Raw genomic sequence first — 12,351 nt, 5'->3', positions numbered from 1 at the left:
AGCCATCTGAGTGACACAGTCTCGCCAGAATGTACTGGGTCTTCCCCAAAACCTCCTACTGGTCGGTTGGTACGAGGGAGGCGTCCAGGAGGCATCCTGATCAGATGCCCAAGCCACCTCATCTGGCTCCTCTCAAAGCAGACAAGCTGAGGTTTTATTGCGAATTTCTCCAGGATGACAGTGCCACTCACCTTATCTCTAAGCAAAAGCCCAGACATACTCCGCAGGAAACTCATTTTGGCCCGCTTATACCCGTGATCTTTTCTCATGAGGTTAGGAACGTAGATCGACCAATGCAGAGTCCGCATCACTGCAGATGCTGCATCAATCTGCTTGTTGTTCTCACCTTCCATCCTTCCCTAACTGGTGAACAAGACCTCAAGGTTCTTAAACACCTCCACTTGGGGAAGAATCTCATCCCCAACCCGGAGATGTGTCAGTGTCAGTAATCAAAAAACCAGGAGTGTCTGAACTTTTTCTACGTATAGTTGCCATATAGTTTAGCTCCTACACAGCTATTCGCAGTCAATGTAGTCCTGTAGTCACCAGGCTGTGACCTTCTGCGTTTACTGGGGGGGGTTGCAACTGAGTGTAAAGCTTCTGGGATGAGACTCAGCATCTCCAAATCTGAGGCCATGGTTCTCAGTCGGAAAAGGGTGGATTGCTCCCTCCGGGTTGGGAGTGAGGTCCTGCCCCAGGTGGAGACGTTCAAGTATGTCGGGGTCTTGTTCACGAGTGAGGGAAGGTTGGAGCGTGAGGTCGACAGGCGGATCGGCGCAGCGTCTGCAGTATTGCGGTTGCTGTACTGGACTGTCATGGTGAAGTGAGAGCTGAGCCGGAAGGCAAAGCTCTCAATTTACTGGTCTATGTTCCCGCCCTCACTGATGATAATAAGCTTTGGGTCGTGACCGAAAAAACAAGATTGCGGATACAAGCAGATGAAATGAGTTTCCTCCGTAGGGTGGCTAGACTCACCCTAAGAGATAGAGCTTGGTCATCCGGGAGGGGCTCATAGTAGAGCCACTGCTCCTTCAGATCGAGAGGAGCCAGTTGAGGTGGCTCGGGCTTCTAGTACAGAAGCCTTCTGGACACCTCCCTGGTGAGGTGTCCCCTGGGCATGCCCAGCCAGGAGAAGGCCCTGGGGCAGACCTAGGACAGGCTGGAGGGATTACGTCTCACAGCTGGCCTGGGAATGCCTTGGTGTCCTCCCGGTGTAACTGGAAGGGGTGGGAAGTCTGGACTTCCCTACCGAGACTGCTGCCCCCACGACCTGGACCCGAATAAGCGGAAGAAAATGGAATGAAATATAACATACTGTATTTTAGCAAAGTTGAATCATGTCAGCTGCGACTGAGTGGTGACCAGTCCAGGGTGTACCCCGCCTGTCGCCCAAAGTCAGCTGGGATAGGCTCCAGCATGCCCCTGCGACCCTAATGAGGAGAAGTAGTATAGAAAATGGATGGATGGATGGATGGATGAATCATGTCAGGTACCCTTTAAGCTACTGTATATGCCTCATGATGGAGAGTGGAGCCGAGGTTTGCGAGCACACGTGTTTTTCGAGTGCTTGGCTTTAGAGAGCGAGCACCTGGGGGCACAGCCTCCTTAGCTCTGCACTGTTCTATGGGCTGTGTGAGAGGTGGGTGTGGGATGGGGTGGGTGGTTATTTGGGTCTGTGTTCAGAGGTGTGAGTGGAATGGGCTCGTCCAACCTGTTAAAAAACTGGTTTACACTTCGGAGATCCCCCTCAGTGTGTTGCTTTACAAAAGATCAAAGTGCATCCTTTCATTTTTCAATACGTGGCCCTCGGTGGAAAAAGTTGGACACCCCTGGTCTAAACGAGAACTTCTTTTTCTTCCGCCGGGGTAAGTGCGTCATGCATAAACGCAGTCAGACAGTCTCGGTCTGTTGAAACGATGGCCGACCGTAAACGGGGCTGTGTTGTTTTTGTGTTGTTGTTGTCCGCAACCCAGATAAGCGGAAAAAATGGAAAGGAATGGAATGGGCCACATGGTGAAAAATGAAAGGATGCAACTTTGTCACTTTGATACTTTATAAAGCAACACATGTAGATATGCCAAAATGTTATATGCATTTCAAGAAAAAAAATGGATCTCAGCTTTGAGATATACAGAAGGTGAAAAACTCTATTATCAGTATCAACTTCGGTCTTTGCTCTTTTTTGCCCATTTTTGCTGTTATTTTTTAATTTTTTAATTTTACAAATATTTCAATTTTCTTCTTAAATACTCTTTGTAAATTTTCTTTTCGTAATATTTTGACATTCTTCCCAGAATATTAGAACTTTTTCTCCAATCTAATTTTCCAAAAATTACAACTTTGTTGTTTTGTTTGTTTCTCATAATATTATGACTTTAAAAAACAAAAATAAATTCTTTAATATTTCAACTTTACGTGACTAAAATGATGTTATTTTTCCTCATAATATTACAACATTTTTCCTACAGTCAAAATGATTAGACCACCCTTGTTTCTTCAGTTTATTGATCCATTGTAATACCCAGTACAAGTAAAGGTACATTTGTTTGGAGAAATATAATGATGATAACAAATATAGCTCATAAGAGTCTCATTTAAGTTCCACGGTTTTCTTGATAATAACCAAAATCACTTAAGTTCTTACATGAATAGCTATAGCATTGTACTGGCAAAAAATGGAACTCTTATGACCTGTTTTTGTTGTCATTGCTATACTTGCCCAAACAAAGGTACCTTTAGTTGTATCAGGCATTAAAATGAACAAGAAACCGAAGAAACAAGGGTGGTCTAATCATTTTTTCCATGACTTTAACATTTTTCTCAGAATCAAAAATTGCATGGTACGGAACACTAGGAAATAACTAACAATCAAAAGTGAGCATTGTTACCTCTGTCGCAGGCTGCTGGGCGTTGACAAAGTGGTGATCTACAAGACCAACAGCGGTCCGGAGGTGGGCCGCCTGTTGCACAGCTACATCCAGGAGGGCTTTGTGGAGATTGTCCCTTGGCTCATCGACAAGCACCTAACGCCTTCCAGCACCTGGAGCTTCTCCAAGGGTGCAGGGGACATCCGTTACTTTGGACAGCTCACCACACTCAGCGAATGCCTGTACAGATCAATGGAGAGGTCGCGCTACGTTCTGATGAACGACCTGGACGAGATCATCATGCCGCACCAGCACGACAGCCTCATGTCTATGATGACCTCCTTCCAACAGCAGAATCCTAATGTAACGGAATCTTCATTTGCTGTTGCATCATCATAGAAGTCATACTTGATTCTCTTCCAGTTCCTTGAGATTGGAGAGTTTCGCATCAAAACCTTCTATTTCCCAACGGCGCTGGTTGATCCAAGCAAGAAGTTCAGGCTGCCTCAGTGGGAAGGAGTGCCGGGGCATAATATTTTGGAGCACATCTACTCAAGGGAGTACATTGGTACTAACCCAAACAAGCTGATACTTCAGCCAAGGTACCAACCAAGTCGACGTCACGATAGCTATGCAACCAAAATACTGCTGAATTTACTTTTTTATTACATGACCAGCAATACTGTTTGGCTTTTGTAACAAACCTCTGTGAGTCAGAGCCAAAAAAAGTCCAATAAAAATCCATCCAATAAAAGATAAAATTGGAAAAAATGGCCGTGCAAAATACTTTTAGGGTAGGACTAATCATTTGACATGGTTAGAAATCAATTTGTGGTGTGATTTAGAGAAACTGAGTTTTTTTTTTCCAAACTCTCTTCAACACAATAGTAATTTATTTACGGTCCCTGGTATAAACAACCAGTGGCTAGAGTGGCACTTTCTGTGTGAGCTCCCCGTACCATGACACAGCAGTCCGGGCACAGTGAGAGGGAACTACCGCTGGAGCTACTACGGAACTCAATATCCAACATCCAATGTGAAACTAACTTCAGAACGGTACAGCGCGGACATGTCTGCATGGTGGTGTTGCGTTTTCTTCTTCTTGTGGGTGGCGGGAGTCGAGTGGCAACCAGTTTTGAGGCGCATTGCCTGGTTATACGACAACCTGATCGGCCCGATCTTGTGGCGGAAGCCGATTTTATCTGATCCTCAAAATACAGCGGCTCGGCGGCCCGATCCCAATAGATATGTATGTAGATCAGATTGAGATATCCCGAATATTTTCTGTAGCTGTTCTGTATTAACAGCACCAATGCAGAATGGTGGAGTCCTGACTGTGTGGCCAACATGATAACCATGATGTTATGTTATGTTGGTATGTTAACATTGGTTGGATTTTATTTGATGCGCGGCATAGATTTGCTATGCGCTGGGGGGCGCGGGAGCAGTGCGTGATTGCACACGTGCACAGCTTATAGCAGGGGTGTCCAAGCTTTTTCCACTGAGGGCCACATATTGAAAAATCAAAAGATGCGGTGCACCCATCTTTATATCCAGTATATTTCAAGAAAATACAGCCTCCATCTGAAGCGTTGTGTCAAAGCATATTATGAACTTTTTCTCCTTACATTGCACTTTTTTTTGCTCATTTTTGCATTTAAATTTTTTTTTTTTTCAACTATATTCTTGTGAATCTTTTTCCTCATAATATTATGAGAAAACGTTATTGGGAACATAATTAATATGTCAATGTTTCCAATACATTATATTATTTTTGCTCATACTATTATGGCTTTATACTAAAATATTTTATTTCATTCTTGTAATATAATTTTTTTCCAAACAAATTTTCCAAAAGTGGATCTGTTTACTTTGTTTTGTTTTTCATATTATGACTTTTTTTTTATAGTTTTTTTTCTATTTCAACTATATGCTTCCAAAATATATCTTTTCCTCATAAAATTATGACTTTTTTTAACATTAAAAAAACAGCTGCGGGTTGCAAATGGCACCCGGGCCGCACCTTTGACACCCCTGGCTTAGAGGGACCATTGGTTGTGGTTCTATTGTCTCTGGGTGCACCCCCCCAAGAACTGCCAAAATAGACCCACCGCACCCGTCTTGTCAGCTGTTTTATCATTTATCCAGTTTGTGAGTCACTGAAATAGAAGTTTTGTGCATAATGTCCACAACGAATTCCACTCGTTCTCTCGTTTTGATTTCCATTTCGATTTCTTCTGCTGCCCGTTTAGGCAGCAAACCCCTGATTTAATACCAAACAGTGAAATACACAACATAACTCAATCATATTTAATAAGACTGCCATATTTTTGTGTGTTTCACAGGTTGGTGGCGTTCCCCAATGTGCATGTCGTGGGGAAGAACTTTGGACAAACCTACATGGTCCCCCCTGAAGTCTGTCGGGTCATTCATGTCCGCACTAAACCCGCTAAAACGACGGAGCAGGACGAAGTCAACACAAGACTCTGGGACTTCCACCAAAAGCTCATCCCCAATGTGGACCGGGTGTTGAAGAGAGCAGGGCTACTACAATAATCCCTTGTGTATCGTGGTTAATTGGTTCCTCAACCACCGTGATCACTGAATTTCCACAAAGTAGAATTCCTTATTTACAGGTACTACCCAAAAAATTTGAATATCAAGTAAAAGTTGTTTTATTTTGGCAATTTAACATAAAAGATTACACCAACAAATTTTACTGAGCCGTGACACACAAATTGACATTTCTCAAGCAGTTCCTTGTTGTAACTTTGCTGATTAAGATTTTCAGCTTATTAAAACCACAAACCCACAAACTCAGAAAATTAGAATACTGTGAAAATTTTCAGTTCTGTAGGTTCAAAGAGTCAAATTCTGATCAGGCAAGTAATCCAAAACACCTGCAAAAGGGTCCTGAGCCTTGAAAAAGTCTGTCTTAGGTTGGCTCAGAAGAGTTCAGACATGGGGGGGAAGACTCCTGATCTGACAGTTGTGCAGAAAACTCTCATTGACTTGAGAGTCAATGAGAATTGAGAGTTGAGAGTAGACAGTCAAGTGGAAGGAAGAAGTGTGAAAGAAAACGGTGTACAAGCCAGAGAGATGACCACAGGCTGGAGAGGGTTGTCAGGAAAGGGCCATTCAAAAGTGTGGGGGAGTGTCATAAGGAGTGAACCGATGCTGGAGTTGTTGCTTCAAGAGAAACACACAGGCGGATGCTGGACATGGGCTTCAAATGTCGAATTCCTGTTGTCAAACCTCTCCTCAATAGTAATCAGCACCAGAGGCGCCTTTCCTGGGCAAGAGAAATGAAGGACTGGTCTGTTGCCCAGTGGTCAAAAGTCCTCTTTTCTGATGGGAGCAAGTTTTGCATCTCATTTGGCAACAATGGTCACAGAGTCTGGAGGAAGACTGGAGAAGAGCACGATAGAAGATGCATGTTAGGTTTCCCCAGTCTGTGATGACTTGGGGATCCATGTCAGCTGCTGGTGTTGGTCCTCTGTGCTTCATGAAGTCAAACATAACTGTAGCCATCTACCAGGACATTTCAGAGCACTTTATGATGGCTTCAGTAGAACAGCTTTATGGAGATGCAGACTTCATCTTCCAGCAGGACTTGGCACCTGCTCACACTGGTAAAAGTACAAAGTCCTGGTTCAACGACCATGGGTTAACATGTTTGATTGGCCTGCAACCTGAACCCCATAGAAAATCTGTGGGTCATTGTCAAGAGAAAACTGTACGAGAAGAGACCAAACAATAAAGAAGAGCTAAAGGCCACAATTGAAGTATGCCGGTCTTCCATAACCCCTGAGATATGCCACAAACTGGTAGCATCCATGCCACGCCAGATAAAGGCTGTTATTCAGGCAAAAGGGGTCTCAACCAAGTACTAAATACAGGTGCAAGAGTTTAGTTTTGGAGGCCTTGCATTTTTGTATTTAAAACCCTTTTTTTACATTGACTTTATGTAATATTCTAATTTTCTGAGTTTATGAATTTGAGTTTTTTTTAAGCTGCTAGACCTGATCAGCAAAATCCAAAGAAATAAAAACTTGAAATATATTGATTTGCATATTATTTGTTTATATAATATGTCAAATTCACCTTTTAAGTTGAACTGCAGAAATACAACAACTTTTTCAGGATATTCTAATTTTCTGAGTAGTACCTGTATGAATGGAATATTTTCATAGTGAGAACATAGAATTTTTTTTTTTTAATCATTGCGCGTGAAAGTTTCCCGTGGCCCGCTGGTTGAGGACCCCTCCCCTAGGGCACCTGAATATTGGGTGGACAGGAAGTTACGTCAGGGTTCAGAGTTGAGTTTTAGCTTGGCGTGGATTGGGGCCACAACAGTATCTTGTGTTTTTATTCTGGATTTTTATTAGGGATCATTATCATTAGGGATTATTACTAGGGTTTTATGCTGCCGATTCCGATACCAATCATCCATGAGTGAAATCGGCTGATTCTGATCACATGGATTATGATGAGGACTATTGGCCAAGTGTAAAAGTCAGGACAATTCCAAGGTCCCCTAATTGCCAGGGGAGCCAAAAAATGGGTAATTGCTAATAAAATTAGTAATTAATTATTTAAAAGGGGGGGGGGGGGGGGGGGGGGGGATTTTTTTTTTCATGGGGCCCAGAATTCCTGGCTGCACCCCTGCTCTTGGCTGATATGAAAAAAGGAACAATAAAATCACCTTACTCGCTTGGACGTCTGATACCGGGGCCTCACCTCGGAGCCAGGCCTGGGGGAGGGGCTCGTAGGCAAGCGTCTGGTGGTTGGGCTCTCACCCGTGGGGCCCGGCCGGCCTCAGCCCAAACAAGCCACACGGGATCCCCCCCCCCCCCCGGTCCGAAGGGGCTCTATTCCGTGCCTCCATTGCTGAGGCAGCCGATCGGAGCTGCGGCCGCAAGATGGTTGGTGCCTGTCGTGGCGGTAAGCCCCGAACCCGATGGTGGACACCAGAGGTCAGGGCTGCCGTCAAACTGAAGGAGTCCTATCGAGCATGGATGGCTTGTGGCTTGTGGGACTCCTGAAGCAGCCGATAGGTACCGGCAGGCCAAGCGGCACGCGGCTTCGGTGGTAGTAGAGGCAAAAACTCGGGTGTGGGAGGAGTTCAGTGAGGCTATGGAACACGACTTTCGATCGGCCTCGAAGAGCTCCTGGCAAACCGTCCGGCGCCTCAGAAAGGGGAAGCAGTGCCCAGTCCACACTGTTTACAGTGGGGATGGGGGCCTGCTGACCTCGACTGAGGATATAGTTGAGCGGTGGAAGGAATACTTTGAGGCCCTTCTCAATCACACTGACGTACCTTCCATAGAGGAAGCAGAGGCTGAGGACACGAAGGCGGACTGTTCCATCACCGTGGCTGAGGTATCTGGGGTACTCAAACCTCTGGATTGGCAGACTGGGGTGGTGGTCCCCCTTTTCAAGAAGGGTGACTGAAGGGTGTGTTCCAACTACAGGGGATCACACTCTTCAGCCTCCCTGGGAAAGTCTGTTCCAGGATGCTGGAGAGAAGGGTATGACCGTTAGTCAAACCTCGGCTACAGGAGGTGCAATGTGGTTTTCGTCCTGGTCGCGGAACACTGGACCAGCTCTACACCCTTGCAAAGGTACTGGAGGGTACTTGGGAGTTTGCCCAACCGGTCTACATGTGCTTTGTGGACCTGGAAAAGGCCTTCGACCGTGTCCCTTGCGGTGTCCTGTGGGGGTGCTCCAGGAGTATGGGATTGTTGGCGCGCTACTACGTGCCATTCGGTCCTTGTACAATCGGAGCAGGAGCCTGGTTCGCATTTCCAGCAGTAAGTCAAGCCTGTTTCCGGTGAACGTTGGCCTCCGCCAAGGCTGCCCTTTGTCATCGATTCTGTTCATAATTTTCATGGACAGAATTTCTAGGTGCAGTCAAGGTGTCGAGGGAGTCCAGTTCGGGGGCCTTAGGATGTCGTCTCTGCTATTTGCAGACGATGTGGTCCTGATGGCCTCATCGGGCTGTGACCTGCAGTGTTTACTGGGACGGTTTGCATCTGAGTGTGAAGCTTCTGGGATGAGACTCAGCACCTCCAAATCTGAGGCCATGGTTCTCAGTCGGAAAAGGGTGGATTGCTCCCTCCGGGTTGGGAGTGAGGTCCTGCCCCAGGTGGAGGAGTTCAAGTATCTCGGGGTCTTGTTCACGAGTGAGGGAAGGTTGGAGCGTGAGGTCGATAGGCGGATCGGCGCAGCGTCTGCAGTAATGCGGTCGCTGTACCGGACCGTCGCGGTGAAGAGAGAGCTGAGCCGGAAGGCAAAGCTCTCAATTTACCGTTCCATCTATGTTCCCACTCTCACCTAAGGTCATGAGCTTTGGGTCATGACCGAAAGAACGAGATCGCGGATACAAGCGGCTGAAATGAGTTTTCTTTGTAGGGTAGCGGGACTCACCCTAAGAGACAGGGTGAGGAGCTCAGTCATCCGGGAGGAGCTCAGAGTAGAGCCGCTGCTCCTTCACATCGAGAGGAGCCAGCTGAGGTGGCTCGGGCATCTAGTCCGGATGCCTCCCGGACGCCTCCCTGGTGAGGTGTTTCGGGCATGCCCAGCCGGGAGAAGGCCCCGGGGAAGACCTAGGACACGCTGGAGGGATTATGTCTCACAGCTGGCCTGGGAACGCCTTGGTGTCCTCCCGGTGGAGCTGGATGAGGTAGTCGGGGACCGGGAAGTCTGGGCTTCCCTACTAAGACTGCTGCCCCTGCGACCCGGACCCGGATAAGCGGAGGAAAATGGAATGGAATGGAATGGGAAAATCACCTTAATTTAGACAAAAACATATTTGACTCAAGTTTTGATAACTGAGGATTTGAAGTCGCCATACTCCGTCCAGTGTTTGTTCTTCAAATGCCGTAGCAAATGAAAGCTTTTTTACGTGCTAACCCCGCCGGATATTTTTCACAGCATGTGTTGCAGGTAAGTTCCACACGGCAGACATGTTTGCTTTTGTTGTGGCACGCCTGCACAGTGTGAAGGAAAGTGGGCGGAGCACGCAGGGATGGCCACTGGCTGCAATAGTTCAAAGTGGGTTAGTCAGTCAGGGCAAGACACTACACTGCATGAAAGGGTCGCTGCGGGCTGCTATAGTGCTAGCCATGGGTGATCGGCATTGAAAAGGCATTTACCGGCGTATAGCGATCGCACGATTTTTTTGAGAGAAAGTAATTGGCTGATGCCGATCGGTGGCTGAGCCATCCCTATTGTGAACATAATATGTCAGTGTTTATTTGACTTTATTTGAAAACAATAAAAAAAATGTGTTATGGTATTGTGAATATGGCAACAATGTTTGTAATGTTATATTATTCATTTTAAAAAAACATTGTTGTGAACATAATATGTAACGGTTTGCCATTTTATTTTATTTTATCATATTAAATTACAAATATTTTAAAAGAAAGAAATGTTTCATGGTATTGTGAACATGGTAACAATCTTTGTAATATTATGAACAATAAAAGATTACCGAGAACATAATTAATATGTCAGTGTCGGTAATATTTTATTATATGTGAATACAATAAAAAAAAACTTGTGTTCTGGTATTGTGAACGTGGCGGCAATGTTTGCATTGTTCTGTACTATTACTCCACGTTTATGTAGTGTTGTGATGGGCCAGCGGTTCCACGGCCTTGAGGAGAAGATTTGTAGCGAAGGTGAGGGGAAGTGATGATAAGGCCAGCCTTCAAGCCTCCTCAAACAGAGGCTCCTGTTGCCACGGTGATCCTTTTCATATACCGTCCATATAATTATGGATACGACCGGGCCTACCAAAAGCTTGCTGAGCCCCGCGCCATTTGCATTTGTGAGGTTAAGCGAGCATTTGCATTTAATGACAAGCACACCTCGGGCGTCTTTTAGCAATGCGTGTAACTGCCTGATGAATCTCATTCACTAATAGGCTGATCAGAATCATGTCAGACCGACACCTCGGCTTGTCTCTGGACCAAAGGAAGCCCTCTCGGTGATTTTTGGTCCGTTGCATCCACATAGTACATGATGATTATACACCAATTAAAAATTTTTAAAAAGTACCGTATTGACTTGATGATTCTTTCCGCCAAGACAACAGGTCTCCCCCAAGCAAGCCAGAGCTTTTCTTCCTGTCACTCGCACACACCAGTGACCTGGAGAGACACTAACTACCTGCTGGTGTCACACACGGCCCACACAGCCGCACACCATGCAGCGGCGTGGAAAGCGATTACGGCCGTTGCCATGGTAATGATGGGGAACGACACACGCGCTGGTGTTCACAGACGACGAACGCAAGCACGTGTGTTGCATGTTGCGTCGGTGTCCGCACGTGAGCGGGTGCGCGCCCGCGTCGGCTCAGGACAAAAATAGCAGATTCCTCGCACCCATCGCTGGCGCCACAAATACGACGGTTTCCACGGCAACCGTGACTCCACGTTAGGGCGCTGGGAAATAGCTGAAAAGGACGCCGCGCTAAACCCCACGCCGCTAACAACAACAACTGGCCAAAACCGGCCACGTTAAAGCACTCACACCTCGCATTTGCCAGAAAATATTGAAATGTGCAAAGGTGAACTGTGTGGGAGAAAGCATTCAGCTGCTTATTGTTTGATAAAACCACGGGGGGGAAACAAGCTTGACTCCTGACTGCATTATTTGCTTCACGTCTGCTCCAGCAATGGGACGTGTTAAGGCATGTTTAAAAATAATAACAACAAATAAATGAATCAAATATTGTTTTTTTAGTGTGATGTTGATAGAGATGAAGAGACTTTTGCAGACAAATGTGATGCTTTTGTCTTATTTATAATCCCATGCTTCATCATAAATGGGATTCATGCCATCAGTTCGTTGAATGTATTTTAATTAATTGGCTTTCCTTTCACTGCCATTGGCTGGCGACCAGTCCAGGGTGTACCGCGCCTCTCGCCCGAAGTCAGCTGGGATAGGCTCCAGCATACCCACGACCCTAGTGAGGATAAGCGGCAAAGAAAATGGATGGATGGATGGGTTTTCCTTTCAGCTTTTACTGTTAGGGGTCGCCATAGTGGAGTGGTCTCCGACGTTTTTTCACGTGAGAGCTACTTTTACAAAACGAAAATGGCCGAGAGCTACTCGTTTTTGTAACATTTATTTTCTTACTTCAACTCAAACAAAGCAAATATGCTCGTTTTTACCAGAGCATTAACAAAACGCTGGTGTCCACAACTCACATTTTGTATTTCAGAATGCATTTCTTTCTTGTGTTCTCACATTGTTCACTGAAAACCTGAATGAAAAGCAGGCTTGCGGGCGCCTCATGTGGTCGTTGGGGGGCTGCCTGGTGCCGCGTTGGTGACCCCTGCCCCAGTCAATCGCATGATTATTTTATTTTATTTTATTCAATGGTTCAGTTCAATTTTATTTAAATTGATTTTCCTGTTGTAAAAAAGTTTGTCTCATTTATGCGAAAAATATATGCAATATGTGATCAAGG

General features: G+C 45.7%; 1 protein-coding gene across 2 annotated transcripts in view; it reads left to right on the top strand.

Moving 5' to 3' along the window:
- Nucleotides 1-7,454, top strand: part of LOC129185946 (beta-1,4-galactosyltransferase galt-1-like) — a 48,676-nt gene extending 41,222 nt beyond the window's left edge. For both annotated transcript variants that reach the window (XM_054783646.1, XM_054783647.1), the window contains exons 4-6: nucleotides 2,900-3,230; nucleotides 3,291-3,469; nucleotides 5,213-7,454. In XM_054783646.1, the coding sequence (XP_054639621.1) occupies nucleotides 2,900-3,230; nucleotides 3,291-3,469; nucleotides 5,213-5,423 (721 nt within the window). In that variant the 3' untranslated portion in view covers nucleotides 5,424-7,454. The remainder of the gene's footprint in view (nucleotides 1-2,899; nucleotides 3,231-3,290; nucleotides 3,470-5,212) is intronic.
- Nucleotides 7,455-12,351: the final 4,897 nt, after the last annotated feature.

Source organism: Dunckerocampus dactyliophorus, chromosome 8 (genome assembly GCF_027744805.1).
Source record: "Dunckerocampus dactyliophorus isolate RoL2022-P2 chromosome 8, RoL_Ddac_1.1, whole genome shotgun sequence".
Taxonomy (NCBI): Eukaryota; Metazoa; Chordata; class Actinopteri; order Syngnathiformes; family Syngnathidae; genus Dunckerocampus; species Dunckerocampus dactyliophorus.
This window is presented reverse-complemented; position numbering and strand designations above follow the sequence as displayed.